Here is a 24,972-nt window from a genome sequence, read left to right on the forward strand (position 1 = left end):
GGCTTACTTGGAATGACTGGACAAAACTCAGAACTTTCAAGGACAGCTTTCGACTGGAATGCAGTAGTTCCTGAAGACTGGAGGGAGAAATAGATCATTTTAATATACTTTATATTCATTCCATTTTTTCATACTTATGTGTTTTGCTGATTACTATAGGTGTGGCATTCTGGGAAACAGTACTTCACTCGCTGCATTCGGACATTGCTGCTAAAATTTCTACAAAAACAAATACGTTATCAAAATGACATGGAATTGTTTCCATTTATGCTACCTTCTAACCTAGCCTTAGCCTTCTGCCTGCGAAGATGAAGTCAGTTTAACAAATGTAGTGCTAAATGCTGTCAGTCTACACAAAAGGTCTTTAAAAGCTTTCTAGCTAAGAGTGACTTCGTCACGCAATGAATGTCATGATTTGATTTGATCAGATCAAGGTTTTGGATAACTACATGTTAAAGCACAATGGATATCAGCATAATCACTTGAGTTTGTACGGTAATCAGATACCAAGCTCAGCTTATCCGAGTTGCTCTTGTGCTGTTAAAGGAACAGTCCACCGTATTTCCATAATGAAATATGCTCTTATCTGAATTGAGACGAGCTGCTCCGTACCTCTCCAAGCTTTGTGCGACCTCCCAGTCAGTCAGACGCAGTCAGACGCGCTGTCACTCCTGTTAGCAATGTAGCTAGGCTCAGCATGGCCAATGGTATTTTTTGGGGCTGTAGTTAGATGCGACCAAACTCTTCCGCGTTTTTCCTGTTTACATAGGTTTATATGACCAGTGATATGAAACAAGTTCAGTTACACAAATTGAAACGTAGCGATTTTCTATGCTATGGAAAGTCCGCACTATAATGACAGGCGTACTAACACCTTCTGCGTGCTTCGACAGCGCATTGATACGGAGCTCAGATATCAATACTGTTACCGTTGGCCATACTGAGCCTAGCTACATTGCTAACAGGAGTGACAGCGCGTCTGACTGCGTCTGACTGACTGGGAGGTCGCGCAAAGCTCGGAGAGGTACGGAGCAGCTCGTCTCAATTCAGATAAGAGCATATTTCATTATGGAAATACGGTGGACTGTTCCTTTAAAGGGGAACTGAAGTCATTTCAAACTTGATTTATTTCTTAATTAACGTGTTGTTTAATTACGTTTTCGGTTTTAATAACTTTATATCGTGGCTCGTATTGGCAACTAATTGCAATTAAATATTATACTTATCGGCCTATTCGGTTTTTAGCCGTGTTGAATTTAGTTCGTTTGGTCCACGGCAGGCGTCGCTTATCCGCGCGATCTTCACGAGACTTGTGCGAGACTTCGAAACGTGAAGTATCAGCCAGGTGTCAGTGCCGCCATTTTGAAAACTGTTTTCCAAACGAAATATTGCACAAAAACGAGTTTAAATGACGATTACTGCCGACTTGTTTCAAACTTTCCTGATTGCTATCAAAACAAACAAAACTTCTCCCAGCTTGATTACATCAGCATTCGAAAGAGGGCGCGCGCGTCTTTTGACAACGTTGGCAGATGTTGGTCGCTTTGATTTCCGCTGTACGTTTTACTTCCGTCCTACAATGTCTCGCACAGGTCTCAATGAATCTTGTTTACGGCCATCGCTTTGACATATGGACTGATATATTACACAGCATATTTCAAACACTCATAACTTGCTACAGCAGCGACAAAATAGCGATCAAAAATGCATTCCGATATTTAATAAAATGAGATAAATAGAATTTCAATGATAAAAAAATTTGCCCTCAGTTCTCCTTTAAAGCATCGCAGATATAGGACAATAAATCGCAAGATGAATTTATGATGACTCAAACTGATGAAATAAAAATGAATCACGATTATCATCAGGCTGCATAACTGCTTAGTTTTTCATAGCTGTAATTGTGTTGTTTAGACAGCCGAGGATAAAATAAGGTAAAATAGCAGGAATGCACATGGTAATGGAATTACATTCACAGCAAAATCCAGTAACTTTTTTTTTAATGGTATTAAATAAAAATTTCACACTGTATGGGGTATCTTTTGACCCTAAAAAAATAAATAAATAAATAAATAAATAAATAAATAAAAAGTAAAGAAATTTTAGCTATGCTCAACTCTGAACGCAAAATCTTTTATGAGGAAAGAAAAGTCAGTAACGGAATTACGTCAGAAAAAAACCTGACCTTTCATTTCTTAAAATTCAAACCAAGATTTCTCTGAAGCGACACTGCGATAACTGCGGTGATGATTTTTAAATATGGCTTTCAGTACATTTTGCCTTGGATTCCATACTTTAGCAATATCACTGAGCAGACAAGTTAAGGCAAGCTTAATAAATCTCATAATTTTGGCCTCTCTGCTGAAGAACTGCCCACATGACTTCACCCTAGGCTGAAGTAACACAGCTCGAATACCACAAAAACAGATCTAAAATTGGAAAAAGCTGTTGTGGGATTGTGTACAAGCAGATTTAACAGAAAATCAGAGCTCTCTTTTTACAGACTGCTGAAGAGAAGCAAAAGAGAGAGTTGTTTTCAGTTTAAGCTGAACACAGCCTTCACGAATGTTCATAAAAGTTTATTAAGAAAAGGCCTATTTGTTATGAACAAATTTCATTTTTAATAAAAGGAATATTTTAGTTAACAGGCGATTATAATTTACTCCAACCTTTACAAATGTGGGTAAATAATTATTGTTGGTTATTAAGAAAATGAAATAAAGGGTTTATACACACACACACACACACACACACACACACACACAGAGACATATATAAATACATTTTGACAACAGGAATATCTGAACTGATAAAGAATAGGAAAATAAATGTTGCATTTTTTGGTAATAAAAACATTTTTTAATTTAATTTTGATCAAAAATATTGTGAGAAAATTGAACCATGAACCCAATATCGTGAATCAAATCAAATTGTGAACTGAGTGAATATGTCTATTTGGCACAGTTTTAAAAATGTTTAAATCATTACATGGCATGAGCTACTTCTGGTAAAATCGTGCGCTCTGATTGGTTCCTTAGCGGGCAGTATTTTCCCGTAATGCTCATGGATGATTACGGACTTTCTTTCCAAGGCGCCGGCTTTCAATGTTGCAAAAAACAAACGACGAAAAAGATGAACTGGAAATCAAAACCGAATCAAAAACGGCCGAAACACAAAAAACAAACGAGAGTCACCGAGTTATTCAAGAAATGAGCAACGAAGAGTGTTCAGAAACCGCTAACCGCTAACAGAAATTCAGTTTTGAAACCGCTAGCCGTTTATTCTGCATGCGTGACTCAATTATGTTACAAATACAACGTGACTGAAAGAAAGCAGCGTCACGCCTCATTATAATGACTGCCTATTTTAATCTTAGAAATAAAAAGCCATATAATAAACTCCTTATTAACCTCGCTTGTTTGGTCTTTATGGAAAAATATCAGACCTCGGTCTTTTTGTACGAACCTTGCCGTACCGTCAAACCCTCAGTCTGATATTATCCCGTAAAAACCTTGCACTCAGTTAAAGGAGAACTGAAGGCAAATTTATGATGATCAAAATTATGTTTCTCATTTTATTAAATATTGGAATGCACTTTTGATCGCTATTTTGTCGCTGCTATAGCAAGTTATGAGTGTTTGAAATATGCTGTGTAATATATCAGTCCATATGTCAGAGCAACGGCCGTAAACGAGATTCGTTGAGACCTGTGCGAGACATCGTAGGACGGAAGTAAAACGCACAGCGGAAATCAAACATCTGCCAACGTTCCCTGTGTCCGAAATCACTCACTCGTTCACTACTCCCTACTCACTATATAGAGAGCGTGCACGTGACGTCACAAGGTCACGTGATATTTGTTTATCCGCCATTTTGGACGGCAAGGTCGCGCATAGAACTTAGACGAACCCGTTCTAATTATCAAGTGTGTGGGAGTAGATCTTTCGAGACTGGTTATATCTTGTTCAGCATTTGGTTGTACCAATAGACTGGGCCAAAAGGAGGGCCTGTCATTTTATAGATTCCCCGCAGATGAGGAGAGACGCGCAAAATGGGTGTCCGCTGTGCGAAGAGAAAACTGGTACCACAGTTCTACCAGCCGAATTTGTAGTGAACACTTCATATCAGGTGGGTGTAATCTTCTAATTTCAATACTCCGAGTACATCTGTTAAGTTGATTTTCGGATTGAATGATAGCTGCATACTTAGAAACTAGACAGTCTCTAACGTTTAAAATGGCTATGCCTAGCCCTACTACCCTGGCCTAGTCTATGACAATGTTTTATCTTTTTTGGCTCATATATGCCTTTGAAAGGCCAATCCATAGTAGGGATGGCGAAAACTAAAAAAAATCTTGACCGACCACCGAGCCTCATTAGCCGGTTAAAGTCGGTTAACCTATGAGTTTAAACAGGGATGCAAACGGCGGATGCCGCCTTTTTCACGGCTGAATCGTGCAGATCTGATTTTTTTTTTTAGGGGGGGCGTTGGAGTGTCTGAATAATTTCATCAAAGTAAATTATGTATTAAAATTACTAAATGAGCAAATGCTGTTACAGTCCATGAAACATAGGAAGTATTAGTATGAGAAGAAGGCAGTTGGTTAGAAAGTTGCGCACATTTGCGCAGCTTCCGCGAAGGCGTGCGCGGCTTCCTGATTTACTGTTTTTCAGACAAAAACATACATATTTCCCACCCTGTCATTATCTGGAACTGAGTTTAGATTACGAACATTCTTAAGATAAAACGTCCTGCATAGTCTCTTTATGATAAACGTCTTAATGCCACTTACCCGTGAGGTTATCAAGTAGACTTCCTTCTTCGGAACCTTCCAGAGGTATAGTTGGGATTCCCATCCCGCAACAAAATATTTATAAGCTTCCAGGCTCTTGTAAGCTTTGAGGGCTTTGCCAGTGTAACACGATTCACGATTAACAAGAAAATTGTAAATGTTGTGGTAGGCCAGATCGGGCAAATCGCCGGCACCGCAGCTCCGAATTTCCCTGAACAAGGATTGCGGCAAGTTGTACGGATCTGCAATCCCCAACCTGGAACACTTTTCCACGTAACGCTGCCTCACGTCACCTTCAAGATGCTGAACAAACTTAGACAAGTAATCGCGCGATGTAGATGGGGTATTTTCCGAATTTTCTTGGGGATTACTGCCTGGATCCATTACGCTCGCGCAAGGTAAACTATCCTGATGCCGTCCAATGTGGCGGAGTGGGCGGAGTACACACGTGTGGGTCACGTGACTGCACATCCTCTATAGGGAATTACTATATAGAGGACTCTATACTGAGCTCATTGGTAAAATGATAAACCGCTTTCGGACGCTACTCCGTCGCACTGGTATTTACGTCATTACTGTCGCACAATTAAAATGTGCCAGATCAGTCGGCTGGTGGGTTTTCAAAATAAAATACACACGTATTTTTGTGATAAATCCATATTACATTGAGCGTATTTCCTACATTAATAAATACAAAAGTACCTGCATCTTTCTTTTTTTTTTTTTTAAATCAAGGCTGAATACTTTCTTCTTCGCCGCTGCCTTTTATTAAATCAAATTTGAGACTTTGATTTCTTTCAGCGCGACTGCAATGCATGATGGGATATAGTGCTTTGGTTAGTGACCATCGTTGTACACTACTTTTCGTGATGCATTGTGGGATACTTTAAGTGCACTATATAGGGTGGAAATAATCCTCATTAACGCTACGTTCACACTGCAAGGCTTAATGCTCAATTCCGATTTTTTTGTGAAATCCGATTTTTTTGTGAGGTCGTTCACATTAACAAATATATGCGACTTGTATGTGATCCTCAGTATGAACGAAAAGCGACCTAAAAGTGTTCCGCGTGCGCATTGCAGGATACAACGACGTCACACGCAGTGAGCATGGCCAGTGTTTACGGAAGTAAAACTGCCCAGTTGCGGTATGACCCATCCAATCTAGCTTGAATAGCTGCATCCCCCCAAATGGAAATCAGCTCCCTAACCTCTGCGTCCTTCCATTGAGAAGATTCAGAACCTTCACAGCCCGAAGCGTCCCTCGCATTGATGTCATGCGCAGGGGCGCAGATACGTTTTTTGAACTGGGGGGGACAAAAAACTGGGGGGGACAAAGCTGCCAGCAAACCAACCCCAACCCCGATATGCCTGTCAAACTTCTTGTGGGTTACCATAGCAACCAAGCTCGAGCTCGCAACCTGTGCAGTCTGCGCAGCTCAACCAACCGAATCTCAGTCTTTATTTTGTTTTATGTGAGTTGTTGCAACTATGTATACACTGCTGTGCACCTCAATAAACCGAATGGTAATTAGTCTTTTGATTTTTCCGTGAGGTTTGCCTTATGCAAAGAAAGACAGCATAGACGTTTTTTCCTCCCTATAAGTGGGGGGGACCGAACGAGGTGAATTTAAATCTGGGTGGGACGAGTCCCCCCCTCTATCTGCGCTCGTGATTATGCGCCATGTTGTTGTAACTTTTTTTGAGAGACCCGCCGCCTACTTCAGCGCAGAATAGTGACGTTTGTGGCTTGTTGATGACGTGTAAGTCGGATGAATGCGACCTGGCGGTTCAGACTGAAGTCGCATATGAAAAGAGCGGATAGGAATCGGAATTAGGACCACATATCCAAACGGCCTGGGTCGGATTTGAAAAAATCGGATCTGTGTCGTTCATATTGTCAATAAAAGATTGGATACAGGTCACATATGGGCGAAAAGATCGGATTTGAGTCACTTCAGCCTGCAGTGTGAACGTAGCCTAAGGTTTCAGACAGCACTACAAAATGGCGTCCCCACTATATTAGTGCCCTACATAGTGAGTAGGGAGCGATTTTGGACACAGGGGTTGTCAAGACGCGCGCACCCTGTTTCGATGCTGATGTAATAATAATAAGTTCAATTTATATAGCGCCTTTCACAAACCCAAGGACGCTTTACAAAAGAGTTACCACCAAAAAAAAAAAAAAATTAGGAAGAGTAGTGTGAGGTAAAGAGAAAAGTTTTCAAGTTGGCTTTGAAGGAAGAGAGAGTGGAACAGTCACGAAGTGATTGTGGTAACGAGTTCCAAAGTTTAGGAGCAGCAACACTAAATGATCTGCCACCCATAGATGCCAGTTTAAAACGTGGAACAGTCCGAAGTCCACAGACAGAAGATCTGAGGGAGCCGGAGGGACAGAACAAATGAATTAGCTCACAGAGATAGGAAGGAGCGAAACCATGAAGAGCTTTATAGGTTAACAGCAAGATTTTGTATTTGATCCGGGAGATAACTGGCAACCAGTGCAGTTGCTGTAAAACAGGAGTGATGTGAGCAGTGCGCTTGGTGAGTGTGAGGACTCTTGCTGCTGAGTTTTGAATGTACTGCAGGCGATTGAGCAATGTGGCAGGGAGACCATAAAAGAGAGAATTGCAATAGTCAAGACGAGAAAAAATAAATGCATTGACCAACATATTGGCATCAGTTTCCAAAAGAAAAGGGCGGAGACGAGCAATATTGCGGAGGTGAAAGAAAGCATTCTTAATAATTAGTTTAAGATAGGGTTCAAACGTAAGGGTGGAGTCAAAGATAACTCCAAGGTTTTTTATAACTTGGGAAGGATCAACAGACACACCATCTACATCAATAGTAAAACTGGAGAAATTCTGAACCTGTCTTTTGGTACCTACTAATAGAACCTCCGTTTTGCCAGCATTAAGTTTAAGGCAGTTCTTATACAGCCATTGCTTAAGGTCAGTGATGCAAGTCCTTAGCAGCTGGACAGAGGCTATGGAAGGGGTGATAGTGATGTAGATTTGAATATCATCAGCATAACAATGAAAGTTAAGGCCATGGTTACGAATAATCTGGCCTATAGGAGAAACATATAATATAAAAAGAAGGGGACCAAGGACAGAACCCTGAGGCACACCTTGAGCAACAGTAGCAGTGGATGATTTATGAACACCAATAGAAATAAACTGTTGCCTGTTTGCTAGATACGACTGAAACCAGGATAAAGCTAAGCCAATAATACCAAAAGAAGATAGTCTGGAAATGAGTCTCTCATGATGTACGGTGTCAAAGGCAGCTGTGAGGTCCAAGAGAACAAGGACATTGAGATGACCAGCATCAGTTGAGAGCAGGAGGTCATTAACAACTCTCAAGAGAGCAGATTCAGTGCTATGCATATTACGAAAGCCTGACTGAAAGGGTTCATAGAGATCATTACGAGCAAGGAAAGTATGCAGCTGAGAGGCGACAACTCTCTCCATTACTTTAGCTAGGAAAGGGAGATTTGAAATGGGTCTGTAATTGGACAGTGAAAGAGAATCTAGACCAGGTTTCTTTAGTATTGGTGTAACTGAAGCAATTTTGAGGGAGATGGGAACAGTGCCTAAAGCAAAACACTGATTAATCGAATTAGTAATATAAGGGGAGATAGCAGATACACAAGATTTAAGAAGTGCAGTGGGTGCAGGGTCCAACAAACATGAGGAAGAGGAGGACTTAGTTATAATTTCCGATACTTTAAAAGAATCAACGGGAGAGAAAGCAGAGAGACAGCAGTCAGCTTTATGAGAGAGAGCTACTAGCGGGACAGAAGAGTGAATTTCAGAATGAAAGTGTTGGTAAATACTGGCAATTTTATCATTGAAAAAATCCAAAAAAGCCTGACACTGAGCAGGAGAACTGGGAGTGGTTGAGGAAGGAGGCTGAAGAAGTTTATTTATTGTATTAAACAAAGTTTTGGGTCTATGATTGCCACTCTTAATGATGTTAGCATAGTAGGAGGATCGAGCAGCATTAAGAGCATCCTTATACTTTGTGATGTGTTCAGAGAAGAGTGAAAGATGAATCAAGCAAGAAGTTTTGTTTGTTGTGACAGCAATCAGGAAAGTTTGAAAAAAATTAGGCAGTAATCGTCATTTAAACTCATTTTTGTGCAATATTTCGTTTGGAAAACAGTTTTCAAAATGGCAGCACTGACACCTGGCTGACACTTCACGTTTCGAAGTCTCGCACAAGTCTCGTGAAGATCGTGCGGATAAGCGACGCCTGCCGTGGACCAAACGAACTAAATTCAACACGGCTAAAAACCGAAAAGGCCGATAAGTAAAATATTTAATTGCAATTAGTTGCCAATACGAGTCACGATATAAGGTTACTAAAACCGAAAACGTAATTGAATAACACGTTAATTAAGAAATAAAACAAGTTTAAAAATGACGTCACTTCTCCTTTAATAAGTAGTTATTAATAACAAGAAATTTAGCAAATGGAAATAACTGAATTAACCAGTGATTATTTTCCCACCAGTGTTAACATGAACAGAGATTATATGAGTGATGAGATGAGAATTAGGCTCGTATTTTTTTTTTTTTTAGCTCATGTGATGAGACAAAGAGTGACGTGGATCATGTTGATAATTACCAGAGGTGGACAGTAATGAAGTACACTTTTTGAGTATCTGTACTTTACTTGAGTATTTTTTTTGTTTTGGAAACTTATGACTTTAACTTCACTACATTTGAAAGGCAAATATCGTACTTTTCACTCCACTACATTTCTATCAAGCTCCTCGTTGCTCGTTACTATGAAGCAGCTTTGAAAGTGGATGTTTTTTTCTTTTCTAAAACGTGATTGTTTTTTTCCCAGGTGACTCTGAGACAGTCTATCAGTAATCACTAGGGTCACGTCACGTCCATAGACTGTATAAAATCAAGCTCAGTGATTTCTCAGCAGCGTTATTTAACACGATCAGTTGATGGCAGAATGGAAGGAGGAGGTTCTTCTGGAGAATGCACGCACTCATGGCCCATGAACCCATGTTTCAGTTTTCTGAAAGGAATAAAGAGTTGTTTTGTTTTAAATGTTTGCTTTGTTTGCCGAAACTGAACCACATCACGGCCTACAAAAACTCACCGTCCAACCTGCGGAAGCATATTGAGGGATATAAACGTTTTATTCCAAGAGAAAGCTTGCAATGAAGTTGTCTGTGCTTTTAAAGCTAGCGATAACGTTGCAATAGCTATGCAGTCTGGTTAGTCAAATGACTTTCTATGGATTTATCCGCCAAGTTGGCATCGCCTTGTCCACGGCTAACATTTACACATAGCTAGTTAACTTGGACACTGTTAGTTAGCATGTAAAAACGGAGTTACGCTAACATGAATAACGTTAACTTATCTGAAGTGCTTTCAGAAATATGTTTTAGCATAATAAACCAAATAAACAGAATGTAGAAATCTTTCTTTTCTAGTAGCGTTAGCTACCCAATATGATTTCGAGTTTGAAAAGAGTTTGCTAGCATGTCAGGTGGAGTTTCACTGACGAGCTAGCTTAACGTTAAACCACCATGATGCACAGCATGCGTTCATTTTGTGAATTCACATTTCTGTCTTTGGTAACAGCGTTAGGTTTTGTAAGCGTTGTGGCAATAATACAACGATGCGTTGACAGAAAATGTACTTTTAATACTTAAGTATTTTTAAAAGCGAGTACTTCAGTACTTTAACTTAAGTAAAAATTTGACTGGACAACTTTCATTTGTATCGGAGTAACATTTGACCAGCGGGATCTGTACTTTCACTTAAGTAATGAAGTTGGGTACTTTGTTCACCTCTGATAATTACTGAGAAATCATGTTACGTTTATTCTGTAAGTAGTGTAATTGATAAATGTACAGGTAGGCAGGGTGGCTTTCACTAGAAATGGAATGTAATTTTCTCCATTTCATTTTTGCAAATAACCGGCTTTTAAAAAAATAAATACAGTGGTGCTTTAAAGTTTGTGAACCCTTTAGAATTTTCTATATTTCTGCATAAATATGACCTAAAACATCATCAGAGTTTCACACAAGTCCTAAAAGTAGATAAAGAGAACCCAGTTAAACAAATGAGACAAAAATATTATACTTGGTCATTTATTTATTGAGGAAAATGATCCAATATTACATATCTGTGAGTGGCAAAAGTATGTGAACCTTTGCTTTCAGTATCTGGTGTGACCCCCTTGTGCAGCAATAACTGCAACTAAACGTTTGCGGTAACTGTTGATCAGTCCTGCACACCAGCTTGGAGGAATTTTAGCCCGTTCCTCCGTACAGAACAGCTTCAACTCTGGGATGTCGGTGGGTTTCCTCACATGAGCTGCTCGCTTCAGGTCCTTCCACAACATTTCCATTGGATTAAGGTCAGGACTTTGACTTGGCCATTCCAAAACATTAACTTTATTCTTCTTTAACCATTCTTTGGTAGAACAACTTGTGTGCTTAGGGTCGTTGTCTTGCTGCATGACCCACCTTCTCTTGAGATTCAGTTCATGGACAGATGTCCTGACATTTTCCTTTAGAATTCGCTGGTATAATTCAGAATTCATTGTTCCGTCAATGATGGCAAGCCGTCCTGGCCCAGATGCAGCAAAACAGGCCCAAACCATGATACTACCACCACCATGTTTCACAGATGGGATAAGGTTCTTATGCTGGAATGCAGTGTTTTCCTTTCTCCAAACATAACGCTTCTCATTTAAACCAAAAAGTTCTATTTTGGTCTCATCCATCCACAAAACATTTTTCTAATAGCCTTCTGGCTTGTCCACGTGATCTTTAGCAAACTGCAGATGAGCAGCAATGTTCTTTTTGGAGAGCAGTGGCTTTCTCCTTGCAACCCTGCCATACACACCATTGTTGTTCAGTGTTCTCCTGATGGTGGACTCATGAACATTAACATTAGCCAATGTGAGAGAGGCCTTCAGTTGCTTAGAAGTTACCCTGGGGTCCTTTGTGATCTCGCCGACTATTACATGCCTTGCTCTTAGAGTGATCTTTGTTGGTCGACCACTCCTGGGGAGGGTAACAATGGTCTTGAATTTCCTCCATTTGTACACAATCTGTCTGACTGTGGATTGGTGGAGTCCAAACTCTTTAGAGATGGTTTTGTAACTTTTTCCAGCCTGAAGAGCATCAACAACGCTTTTTCTGAGGTCCTCAGAAATCTCCTTTGTTCGTGCCATGATACACTTCCACAAACATGTGTTGTGAAGATCAGACTTTGATAGATCCCTGTTCTTTAAATAAAACAGGGTGCCCACTCACACCTGATTGTCATCTCATTGATTGAAAACACCTGACTCTAATTTCACCTTCAAATTAACTGCTAATCCTAGAGGTTCACATACTTTTGCCACTCACAGATATATAATATTGGATCATTTTCCTCAATAAATAAATGGCCAAGTATAATATTTTTGTCTCATTTGTTTAACTGGGTTCTCTTTATCTACTTTTAGGACTTGTGTGAAACTCTGATGATGTTTTAGGTCATATTTATGCAGAAATATAGAAAATTCTAAAGGGTTCACAAACTTTCAAGCACCACTGTAAATAAAATAAATAAAAAAGCTTTAGTCCACATCTGATCATGTCTACGTCTGATCATGTGACTGGTTCCTCCAGGCCGCCACACGTGTACAGTACAATGCTTGGACTGCAGGTTTTAGTTACCTGTCTTTGCTGCAGAGTTTGTGTGAGACGATCCTCTGACAAACTTTACGGTTTAGCTCTGAACTGAAGAGCGGCATTCCAAAGCACAGCTCCAAAGGTACCCATTCAGCTTCAGTGGAAGACCCTGCATAAAAAGGAATACGACCTTCGACTGTCATTCATCTAAAATTTACAATACGGCTCCAGAGAGCTGGCGTCTTTATGCCGCACGTACCCTCTGTTCCCTGCTTCGTGCTGCCGTCCCCGTTGTTCTCTTCAGTAACCAGCTCAAAAGACTCGCTGCTTCCATTGGCATCAAACCCTGTACCAAACTCGGGCTCTCCTAACACAGAGAGCACATACTGTACTCAGCAAGCTGCACCGTACGCATAATGAAAGTAGATTCGATCAAGCATAAAGAGCAATTAAAAGGCTAACCAAGTTCGAGATAAAAAGCTGTCTTATTAAAATGTTTTTCCTTATTCTAATGTAATTGGTGCTCTTGCTGATAGCACGGGCTAATGACTGTCTTAAAGGTCTTTTCCTAATCAGCCGATTCAAATATGGACAACACGAACGGTTTCGTCATCAGCGCTAGCTCTCTCACCAGCTGCGTCTGCATCACTCGGCCTGCGGCGGTTCCTGTTGTTGCAGTTTAACATTGTGACGTAGCCACACTGGTGCTCCAGATCCACTTTTTCACGCAGGACCTTCAGGGCCTTGTGTGCACACATGTTGGAATAGGAGAATTCTAGGACGGGGGGGGGGGGGGGGGGGGGGGGGAGTCAGACATTTTAGAACACAAGTTGGATAAACAAGAACGTGAGGATGCTCTCATGGAAGAAGTGGTATACCTCCTTTGAGGTCCTCTTCATCAAAAGGGAATGGGATATGAACCGTTTCCCCATGACCATGCATGCCATGACCCTGTAGGTACAAACACAGGAAGAGGACGCGTCAAAGGAGCTCGCTCTGCTGCACTGTAGTGTCTTTAGGTCATGGATCGGTTTCTTTACCTGGATGAGCACCGCAGAGTGAGTCAAGGCATCGTTCAGCATGGTCAGGACATTTGACGTTGGCACAACACCAGGGTCATGACCCCAGGACGTGATGAGGAGCCGGTCATAGGCCTAACAAACATACACGAGAACTGCTAAATAGAATCATTGTGGATATCGTAAAAAAAAAATAAATAAATAAATAAATACGCCAAAGCGCTTTTGAATTCTCGAATCTGATTGGTCAGGAGGTACTGATTGATTTTCTATAGCTCTGACAGAAGTTGATATTAATGCGCTGACTCGAATATGTTATTTCTATAGTAACAGATAATTCACTGTACCTGTATGGCAGGCATGTCACCTAATCTAAAGATAATAATAATAATTATCATTATTATGACTATTCTATCCACATTCACTGGATATAAGCGATCGTGCACTCTGATTGGCTACTCTACTCCTAGGATATCACCTGATATACCGTGAGTAGAGAAAAACAAAACGGTGGCGTGTGTTGCTGAACCAACCGAGGACGAAATAAAACTCCTCGAAAACAAAACCCCAAAAAATACAAAAAAAAGCAACAATATATGGAATAAAAGTATTTGATCGTAAGAACTTTTTTTTTCAAGAATTATCATAATCGCATTTTTCACAAATTGTTCCGGTCATTTCGCCGGTTTGTTTACATTCTAAGCGGAAATGATTTTGTCGGACGTTTTGTATAAACTTGTTATTTATCGAATTTGCAAGAAATAAAAATGCTCCATTTCTCAAAATCCAGTGAACGTGGATAGAATAAAACAGTTATTCCACTCAATCTCGTCGTACATTATAGCCACTATCAGCTCATGTATGACTTGATTTCGTGGAATAACTGTTAGATTTTTTAAAAATGTATTATTTAAGAAAGTAAAATGTATAATAAATTACAGTACAGTACATGATCGTCAACACCCTCCATAAGGAGGGTAAGCCAGAGAAGGTCATTGCTGAAAAGGCTGGCTGGAAAAGGTGCACAAGCAATAGGGATGACTGCAGCCTTGACAGGATTGTCAAGAAAATTTTATTATTTTTTTTAAATTTTACGAGAGAGTGGGAGGGGGGGAAAAAACCCAGCAAGAACAGTTGTTTACAGCGGCTATAACGTAAGCAATAACAGGAAGTAACTTGCTTCACGGACGTTCCATAACATTTAACCCAACTATAAATGAATAAAAAGAATGACATTTCTAAATAAAAATTTTAACTTTTGACAAATTCATTTGGTAGACGAAGAAGAATCATTTAAAGACGTGTTGTTGCTGGAAAATAATCCATTTCTGGGTGAGAACAGGAGCGAGGTGGTAAGATCGTTGATTATTTGCCTGTATAATACCTACCTGGAAGATATCGGGTAGTTTCCGTAGTCTCGAGCCCTTTGACAGCAGCAGAGAAGGAGGACCCTGGCCAGTCACATGGTACAAATACAACTTAAACCAAATGGAGCTGACCTCAGGGATTGCTGGCCCAATGTGCTGGAGGACAAAACGGCAACCATCGAGGATCATAAGCATTAATCACACCAGCTGCCTTTACATAAAAAGATATGCATCAGTGCTGAACGTTTGAGGAGATAGTGCATGCGTTAAAAGAAGAATTATGTAATAGTAATGGAATAGATGAAGAGCAGCCAGAAGGAAGTGACAGAAACCCTGTTCTTGTATAATCAATGCGTTACAAACACTTCCACAAAAGAATAATAAATGGTGGAGGAGTAGAAAAAGCTCTGCACTGCAGGACTGCCATCTTAAACATTATGCAAGACCCAAAAAAAAAAAACCCTCTTCCATCGGCACCGGTTTTTCATTTAAACTTCATCTTCTGTTCAGATTCCACACTGACTCCATCTCAATTACTTGCAATAAACCGTGTAAATAGAAACAGACATGCAACAAAAAAAAAAAAAGTTCTTCTGCTTGGGAATCCTACCGATGGTAAACAGAGGTCTAAATAATACACTACCGTTCAAAAGTTTGGGGTCACTTTGAAATGTCCTTATTTTTGAAAGAAAAGCACTGTTCTTTTCAATGAAGATCACTTTAAACTAATCAGAAATCCACTCTATACATTGCTAATGTGGTAAATGACTATTCTAGCTGCAAATGTCTGGTTTTTGGTGCAATATCTCCATAGGTGTATAGAGGCCCATTTCCAGCAACTCTCACTCCAGTGTTCTAATGGTACAATGTGTTTGCTCATTGCCTCAGAAGGCTAATGGATGATTAGAAAACCCTTGTACAATCATGTTAGCACAGCTGAAAACAGTTGAGCTCTTTAGAGAAGCTATAAAACTGACCTTCCTTTGAGCAGATTGAGTTTCTGGAGCATCACATTTGTGGGGTCGATTAAATGCTCAAAATGGCCAGAAAAATGTCTTGACTATGTTTTTTATTCATTTTACAACTTATGGTGGTAAATAAAAGTGTGACTTTTCATGGAAAACACAAAATTGTCTGGGTGACCCCAAACTTTTGAACGGTAGTGTAGATTGAGGTCATGTGACCAGGGCCAAAATGAACTTTTTGTTTCATATTTAGTTATACAAACAGCAGTCACTTTTAACTCTTTCGTTTAGTCACGCTTAAGTTTATAAACCACAATTATTAATAATGTAATTCATTTTTGGAGGTTCGTTTAAAAAAAATGAGGCAAGCACATGAGCCGGGTGCTGGAGATACTGCTGTTCATGATTGTTCCGCTTTTAATTAAAATTTACATCTGAGCTTTTTGCACCCAAGAAAACAATTAAAAATAAAATAATTACAGAGGGACATCACTGAACTAGTTCACACTAGCGGTGAATCGGTGTAGTCTATCTACAGTGGTGTTTGAACGTTTGTGAACCCTTTAGAATTTTCTATATTTCTGCATAAATATGACCTAAAACATCAGATGGTTTAGGTCAGACAAAACCATCTCTAAAGAGTTTGGACTCCACCAATCCACAGTCAGACAGATTATGTCCAAATGGAGGAGATTCAAGACCATTGCTATGCTCCCCAGGAGTGGTCGACCAACAAAGATCGCGGTGTGTAATAGTCAGCGAGGTCACAAAGGACCCCAGGGTAACTTCTAAGCAACTGAAGGCCTCTCTCACATTGGCTAATGTTAATGTTCATGAGTCCACCATCAGGAGAACACTGAATGACAATGGTGTGCATGGCAGGGTTGCAAGGAGAAAGTCACTGCTCTCCAAAAAGAACATTGCTGCTCGTCTGCAGTTTGCTAAAGATCACGTGGACAAGCCAGAAGGCTATTGGAAAAATGATTTGTGGATGGATGAGACCAAAATAGAACTTTTTGGTTTAAATGAGAAGCGTTATGTTTGGAGAAAGGAAAACACTGCATTCCAGCATAAGAACCTTATCCCATCTGTGAAACATGGTGGTGGTAGTATCATGGTTTGGGCCTGTTTTGCTGCATCTGGGTCAGGACGGCTTGCCATCATTGATGGAACAATGAATTCTGAATTATACCAGCGAATTCTAAAGGAAAATGTCAGGACATCTGTCCATGAACTGAATCTCAAGAGAAGGTGGGTCATGCAGCAAGACAACGACCCTAAGCGCACAAGTCGTTCTACCAAAGAATGGTTAAAGAAGAATAAAGCTAATGTTTTGCAATGGCCAAGTCAAAGTCCTGACCTTAATCCAATCGAAATGTTGTGGAAGGACCTGAAGCGAGCAGTTCATGTGAGGAAACCCACCAACATCCCAGAGTTGAAGCTGTTCTGTACGGAGGAACGGGCTAAAATTCCTCCAAGTCGGTGTGCAGGACTGATCAACAGTTACCGGAAACGTTTAGTTGCAGTTATTGCTGCACAAGGGGGTCACAGCTGATACTGAAAGCAAAGGTTCACATACTTTTGCCACTCACAGATATGTAATATTGGATCATTTTCCTCAATAAATAAATGGCCAAGTATAATATTTTTGCCTCATTTGTTTAACTGGGTTCTCTTGGTCTACTTTTAGGACTTGGGTGAAAATCTGATGATGTTTTAGGTCATATTTATGCAGAAATATAGAAAATTCTAAAGGGTTCGCATACTTTCAAGTACCACTGTAGAAGTGATTCAGGGTATAGTGTGAGAAGGCGAGGCTACCTGAGGGGTACAGCTGCTGATTGGCCGGATCTCGTTGCTTAGCGGGGCCATGGAAACCAGGAGCTTGTAGTTCTTGTTGAGCACCCGGCTGCAGGTGGCAGGATCCAATCCCAGCAGACTCTCGCATCGGAGGAGATCCAGAGGCAGCCCTGGAGAGGGAGGGGTATAAACACAGGCATACACGCAATCTAGTACACTGCGTAAACACAGCTGTATTTGTATCAGCAGCTGAAACGTTATTAAATTAATTATACACGCTGATGGATCACCTATATTTGGTATGTCGGGGCCCTGATCAGGAGTGAGCTCTTTGTTGTAGCGCAGAAAGAGTATTGTGTTCCTGAGGGTAAGTGCATGATCAAAATACCTCTGAGCTTCTCCTTCAGCAGTGCTCTCCACCTTTACACACACACAATCAACAACTGTTATTATCAACCTTAACGTAAACACTATGTGTGTGTGTGTGTTCATTCACGCACATACACTCAAGTGAATCAGAAACAGGGTTGAGAGAATTGTGTGTACTCTGTATAATAAGTCAGCAGGCTTTCCTGCTAGTGATCCCTCTTCACAACTGACTCACGGGACGAGACTGTCTCCCGTTAAAAGGCTCAATTCCCCATGCTGCATGGTAATGAGATCTTTACCTTCTCCAGTTCCATCAAAAAACTGTCCAAGGTCTCATCTGACAGCTTCCCCACCTCAAACATGGTCACTGCATGGCTCTTTAAATTCTGAGACACAAGGGGGGGGGGGTAAATAAATAAATGCAGCTTTCATATTCAACAAACACACACTCGCTAACCACTTTATCATCATCTGGACACCTGCCCATTCATGCATTTAACCAATCAGCTGGCAGAAAATCATGTAGATAAAGGTTCAGTTCAGCTTCAATTAGTGTTCACATCAAACAAAGTGGAGCTAATGTGATCTCGATGACTTTTTCTCCGTGGTATGGCTGTTGATGTCAGCCGAGCTGGTTTCGGTGTTTCAGAAAACATCCTGTGAATAGTTCTGTAGGCGGAGATGCCTTGCTGGTGAGAGGAGACTAGCTAGACTGGTTTGAGCCGTCAAGAAAGCTACTGGAACTCAAATAAGCACTCTTTACAACTGGGGTGGACAGAAAAGCATCTCAGAACATACAACATATCAAAGCTCGACGTGGATGGGCTACAGAAGCAGACGACCGCATCAGACTCCACTCCTGTCAGCCAAGAACAGGAAGTTCTGAGGCTACACTGGGCACAGGATCACCGCAACTGGAAAAAGACCAGGTGGTGATGTTTAACTGTCCTGTTTTGGTGAGCCTTCAAAGACGTCAGAGAAGCAGAAACTCTGCTTCTGTGCCTTTTTACATCTTTAATTACAAATCACCAAACCTATAGCTGTCTTGTTAACGGTCTCCAAAGTCTCTTGACTGCTATTATTAAACATTTCTTGATGGGACAAACGTCCCCGATGCTGACATTCAAAAGAATTTGCTTGCCCGCTACATGTTTCCCAATTTTAAACAAAAATGAATAAAGTGAAATTTAAAAAAAAACTGAAAATCGTGAACTCACAGGGGAAAGGTTGCCCATCATGAGGAAGGCCGTGAGGGTGGAATCAAACAGGAAGGCGATTCTCTTCGTAGGGGCTGCAGGAATGCTTAAACTACTCACACTCACTGTGTCTGAAAGAGCAAAAAACAATTGGGACATACATGGTCAGAAAAACAAAAAACCCCACAACGATTAATACCCGACATGCCGGTCTAGTTATGCTGAATACTCAATTTTGAATGGTCAGAAGGTGATTGTCCTTTTAGCTGCATATTAATTCACTCATTGGGTGGCACGGTGGTGTAGTGGTTAGCACTGTCACCTCACAGCAAGAAGGTTCTGGGTTCGAGACTGGTGGCCGACGGGGGCCTTTCTGTGTGGAGTTTGCATGTTCTCCCCGTGTCTGTGTGGGTTTCCTCCGGTTTCCCCCACAGTCCAAAGACATGCTGGTTAGGTTAATATGGGGTGACCTCAGGCTGAGGTGCCCTTGAGCGAGTCCCCCAACCCCCAACTGCTCCCTGAGCGCTGTTAGCATAGCTGCCCGCTTCTCTGGGTATGTGTGTGCGCTCATTGCTCACTTGTGTGTGTTCACTGCTTCAGATGGGTTAAATGCAGAGAGGAATTTCACCAGTGTACGTGTGATGAATAAACCTCTTGTTCTTAAGTTATCGGACTTGATCTTGTATGATAAATTTAAAATTATAATTGTTGATATTGGTGATGTTTATTGAACATCTTTATAAGGAGTCTCCAGTGTCAGCACTTTGTCACAGTCAGAGGTAAAACTGTAACCAACCCTGTGTCCGAAATCACTCACTTGTTCACTCGCTATATAAGCCTAGGTCACAACCGGACGTACGATTTTTTGGCCGTGCGATTTTTGGCGTTTCCCAAATCGCTGTGTTTTTTTTGTTCGTGGAGAAAGACGCACGTTGGCCGTAAGTTTGTCTTGCAACCTGAAAAAAACGTAAGCGCCCGTAGAGTTTGTTTGACATGACAAAGAACCTCTGCGGCCGGTCTGCGGTCAGTCTATGGCTCGCAAATCAGCACGTCACAAGCGCGCCCTCCGTGCGTTTCTTGCGTTTTTTGCACGTAGACCGGCCGTAGGAGCACGTACGGCCGGTTGTGACCGAGGCTATAGGGAATTACTATATAGAGGACTATACAGTGAGCTCATTGGTAAAATGAAAGAAACGCTTTCGGACACTACTCTGTCGTGCCGTTATTTACGTCATCACTGTCGCACAATTAAAACGTGCCAGATCAGTCGGCTGCTGGGTTTTCATTCAAAATAATAAAATACACACATGCATGTTTGTCATAAATCCATATTATACTGAGTGTATTTCCTACAGTAATACGGTAAATACAAAGTACTTTATGTCTGTTGCGTCTTTCGGTTCTTCTCAATCGAGGCTGAATCCTTTCTTTCTTCTTTGCGGCTGCCTTTTATGAAATCAAATTTGAGGCTTTTGATTAATTCCTCGCTCTGAACTATAACTTTTATTCTTGTATTTTATGTCTTATTCTAATTTCAGCGTTTTTCTATTCTCTTACTATTTTTAATGGTACTTGAATGTCCGTTTATAACGTGTGTTTCTTCCTCCGTCCGTTCACCCCAAGACACTTTTTTTTTTCTTTCAGCACAACCGCAATGCATGATGGGATATATTGCTTGGTTAGTGACCGTCGGTTGTATACTACTTTTCACGATGCATTGTGGGATACTTTGAGTGCACTATATAGGGTGTAATAATTCTCACTATACCTTCAGACAGCACTACAAAATGGCGAGCTCACTATGGTCCACTATACAGGTCTCCAGCTTCTTGGTAACATGAAAAGCTGCATTTTTTTTTTTCTTTTCTAAAAGCTAGTGTGGGCCATTTATTTTAGAAGCATTTTGTTATATTTCTTGAAATTCTCTTTACAGCAATGAATAAATCAAATGTTCCGACAATAAAAAGACAGAGACCGTCATCTGAGGCAGTCACAGGGCTGTAAAAAGCCCATCTCATCATTTCATTTAATTCGGTCCGAATAGAACGACTGGATGGTCTACCTTCCTGTCTGTCTTCGAGGCTTGTGCAGTATCTATTTTTTCATACCTTCACATCATCCTAACATTTCATTGGGGTATACGGTATCTGACGGAACTTCTATTTTAAAAAATTGTTAGCTTAGAGTTAAAAAGATCACCGTTCATTTATCTCATAGACAAAAAAAAAAGAAGTAGTAGTCATCTTTATTTGTCACATGTACACAGTGAAATTCCTCCTCTGCATTTAACCCATCTGAAGCAGTGAACACACACAAGTGAGCAATGAGCACACACACACACCCAGAGCAGTGGGCAGCGATGCTACAGCACCAGTGGGTCAGTTGGAGGTTAGGTGCCTTGTGCAAGGGCACTTCAGCCATGATACAGAGGGAGGGGTAAGTGCTGTTCATTCATTAAAGTCCCTTTACAGTTTTTTCCTGCCGATCCCAGGAATCAAACCAGCGACCCTTTGGGCCCAAGACTGCTTCTCTAACCTTCAGGCTGCCTCCAGATTGAGGTTACTTCCTGTTGAGCCTCTTGCTGCACAGCAGCTACACCTCAAAAAATTCTTCTGGCTCACATTCTGACTTTGACTCTTTTTTTTTTTTTTTTCTTCAAATGCAGCCAAAACACAATCCAACAAAACGTTACAGATGCTACTGTATACGCACTCGTGGTATAGGTCGAATAGGTTTTTCAGATTCCTGAAGAGCTTTTTATCCAAACAATACGGTTACTTCACTACTGTGCGACTGGATGTCGTCGTCGTCGTTTTTATCATAGCTGGAGAAAAACGTTTACGGAGCGGCTGTGTTTTCCTCTAGAAAATAAACAACGGTCATATAAAGGGACATAACACTTCAGAAGTAAAAAGTGATTTGATGTCAAAAAAGCTGAAATGAATGGAAGTCGATGATTGGGTCGTCTGACTATCCCATGACTGCTACGAATTTCGAACGCTGGATTATTTCAACAACAGCACTCCCCTCTTCCTCATTGTTGCAGAACACGCAATGTAAATCACCCCCTTTCTCACCAGTAGACTGACCTCTGGTGGCACGTGCTGTGCATTGCATCATGTTAATCCAGCATCTCCGGCTCAGTATAATAGAAAGGGGAGTGTCTGTATTTGTGACGGCATTGAAAATCATACCGTTGGGATTTCTAAATACCCAGATACCACCCAAGCCTACGGTCTAAAAGCACCCACTGTGCCCGTGCACTCACTGTGCATGACCGGAGTCTTGACAAGACTGGGCAGACATATTGCTAAAGCTAGCAAGCTAGTCGCACAAGAATGGCACATAAAGCGTGGCCAAAATTTCCAGTTATATCTACAACAACTTGCACTGCTAAACAAAGCAATGAAAAAGAGGTTGGATAAAGCCAGTGTTGTAGTCGAGTCACTAAACCTCGAGTCTGAGTCCAGTCTCGAGTCCCCAGTGTTCAAGTCCGAGTCATTAAAAAAAATTTTCGAGTCTGAGAACAAGACTCCAACCACACCATTTGACGGTGACTGTTTTAGCACCATTAACATTAGTTTGTTCCTGAACATGACGTATGAACAGGTGAATGTGCTTCTCTTTGTCAGGGAGCGTGAAGTATTCTGTCAGAGATGGTTGGGAGACGGATGTAAGTGCAGAAGGTGTGTTTATTAATACAAGTGAAAACAAACAATCCAGAACGGCGGGCAAAATCGTAAAACAGGCAATAGGTCGAGCAAGGCACAAAACAGGCCATCATAGACTCAGCAGAATCAAAGACGAGGAACAGGAAATCAGGGATCAGGAACCCAAACAAGGAAATAAGGCTTAGTAATGTATCAGCAACGCAACTCAATACTTTGCAAAGTAAGTGCGTTTTCACAGTTTTTATACAGGCACACTGACTGTGCCTTAATCCTGTGCAGGTGCGAGTCGTTTACGGTGCACGAGTCCGCTTGGCGTGCACGCTGTCCGGAGTGCACCCGAGAGTCTATCTGATGCACGTGCCAAGGTGCCCAAGTGTGACACTCATACAAAATTAGTAGAAAAATTAACGTAGATATAAATATCCATCCATCTTCTACCATTTATCTGGGTCCGGGTCGTGGAGGGTAGCAGCCTAAGCAGAGCAGCCCAGACTTCCCTCTCCCTGGCCACCTCCACCAGTTCTTCCGGGGGAATACCGAGGCGTTCCCAGGCCAGCCAAGAGACGTAATCTCTCCAGAGTGTCCTGGGTCTGCCCCGGGGTCTCCTCCCGGTGGGGCATGCCCAGAAAACCTCCCTTGGGAGGCGTCCAGGGGGCATCCTAACAAGGTGCCCAAACCACCTCAGCTGACTCCTTTCGATGTGGAGGAGCAGCTGTTCTACTCCGCGTCTCTCCCGAATGACCAAGCTACTCACCCTGTCTCTCAGGGACAGCCCAGCCGCCCTTCGGAGAAAAGTCATTTCTACTGCTTGTATCCTGTTGGCTTCATCAATCTGTGACTTACAGCATGCGCTGGGACGGTTTGCAGCCGAGTGCGAAGCGTCTGGGATGAGAATCAGCACCTCCAAGTCCGTGGCCATGGCTCTCAGCCGGAAACGGGTAGAATGCCTACTCCGGGTCAGGGGGGAGTTGCTACCTAAAGTGGAGGAGTTTAAGTATCTTGGGGATACAAGCGGTATAAATATCTTATGCCAAATTATTATGGCACATTATAAAAAATAAAGAGAAAAAAAAAAAAAAAAAGAGTCCTCGTCTCCAATTTACGAATCCGAATGCAGTTAATGCACGAGTCCAAGTCAAGTCATGAGTCCTTAAAATTAGGGCACGAGTCGGACTCGAGTACTACAAGCCTGGATACAGCAAGAGGTCAAACCAGAGTGAACGTCGGTATGGTTTTTGAGCGATGACGACAACTGAGGGAGTTGAAGGGCTTGAAAAAAACAACGTATGATGACTGAATTTCTGTTGAACAGGTAATTATGTGATTTGTTTTGGTTTGTGAGGTAAGTTGTTATTTTCCTCATCTTCCAGTGGTAGTCAGGCAGTGCGCATTCATGTGTTTTGGAGGAGTGGCTTTCGAGGGAGGCCTGGTGGGAGAGGGTGGGATTTTTTTGATTGGATACTTTCAAAATCTAGCTTACTCTGATTGGTTTCTCCAATGTTGTCTCCCCTACCTTTAACTTCAAGAGAGAAAGAGGAAGGGGGGAGCCGGCTGAGGGAATGAGTGTTTATAGCTGCTATAATGGAAACGATAACTGGAACTAATTTGGTTCACATTCCACATTATTAAACGTAAGTAGAAATCTGTAGGGACAGTCACGTCCCATCTAAGAACTACAAATCCCATCAACTAACTTCCGCGATGGCCTACGTCACGGCTGGGCGGGATCACCTACGTCACTTCCTCCATGACTCTATAAGTGACTCAGTAAACTTCCATTCTATCTCTTTGGCGCGGATGTGACTTGGGTCACACAGACATAAAGAGGCACTCTCTCACCGGACCGTCCGAAATCACGACTTCTGCCTGGCAAGAAAGAAGATTCAGCGCGTTTTTCGTTTACCACTGGCCACAGTAAAACTACTTAAATCGTGCTCTCACTCAGATTGAGTTACAACCGGTTTTTATTTGTTCATTATAAGTAACGTTACGACTGCAGCCCAAAGCAGTTAATTAAAAGTTAGAAGCGACCGGATTCCTTCTGACTTAATCGCTGTGCACATTATTGAGCAGAGACTCTTCTTCACGAACGATGAAGCGTCGGACCAAGAATTCTCTGCGCTTTCACGGAAG

General features: G+C 41.5%; 1 protein-coding gene across 1 annotated transcript in view; it reads right to left on the minus strand.

The window, feature by feature from the left end:
- The window catches only part of fam91a1 (family with sequence similarity 91 member A1), an 84,522-nt gene that overhangs the window by 2,340 nt on the left and 57,210 nt on the right, over positions 1 to 24,972 (minus strand). Inside the window, exons 13-23 of the mRNA XM_060904749.1 lie at positions 19,190 to 19,299; positions 18,272 to 18,358; positions 17,894 to 18,023; positions 17,625 to 17,773; positions 14,860 to 14,994; positions 13,493 to 13,606; positions 13,331 to 13,403; positions 13,084 to 13,227; positions 12,712 to 12,819; positions 12,498 to 12,621; positions 8 to 77 (exon numbers count right to left, since the gene is read on the minus strand). Of these exons, the coding sequence (XP_060760732.1) occupies positions 8 to 77; positions 12,498 to 12,621; positions 12,712 to 12,819; positions 13,084 to 13,227; positions 13,331 to 13,403; positions 13,493 to 13,606; positions 14,860 to 14,994; positions 17,625 to 17,773; positions 17,894 to 18,023; positions 18,272 to 18,358; positions 19,190 to 19,299 (1,244 nt within the window). The remainder of the gene's footprint in view (positions 1 to 7; positions 78 to 12,497; positions 12,622 to 12,711; positions 12,820 to 13,083; positions 13,228 to 13,330; positions 13,404 to 13,492; positions 13,607 to 14,859; positions 14,995 to 17,624; positions 17,774 to 17,893; positions 18,024 to 18,271; positions 18,359 to 19,189; positions 19,300 to 24,972) is intronic.

This window comes from Neoarius graeffei, chromosome 22, assembly GCF_027579695.1.
Source record: "Neoarius graeffei isolate fNeoGra1 chromosome 22, fNeoGra1.pri, whole genome shotgun sequence".
Classification (NCBI taxonomy): Eukaryota; Metazoa; Chordata; class Actinopteri; order Siluriformes; family Ariidae; genus Neoarius; species Neoarius graeffei.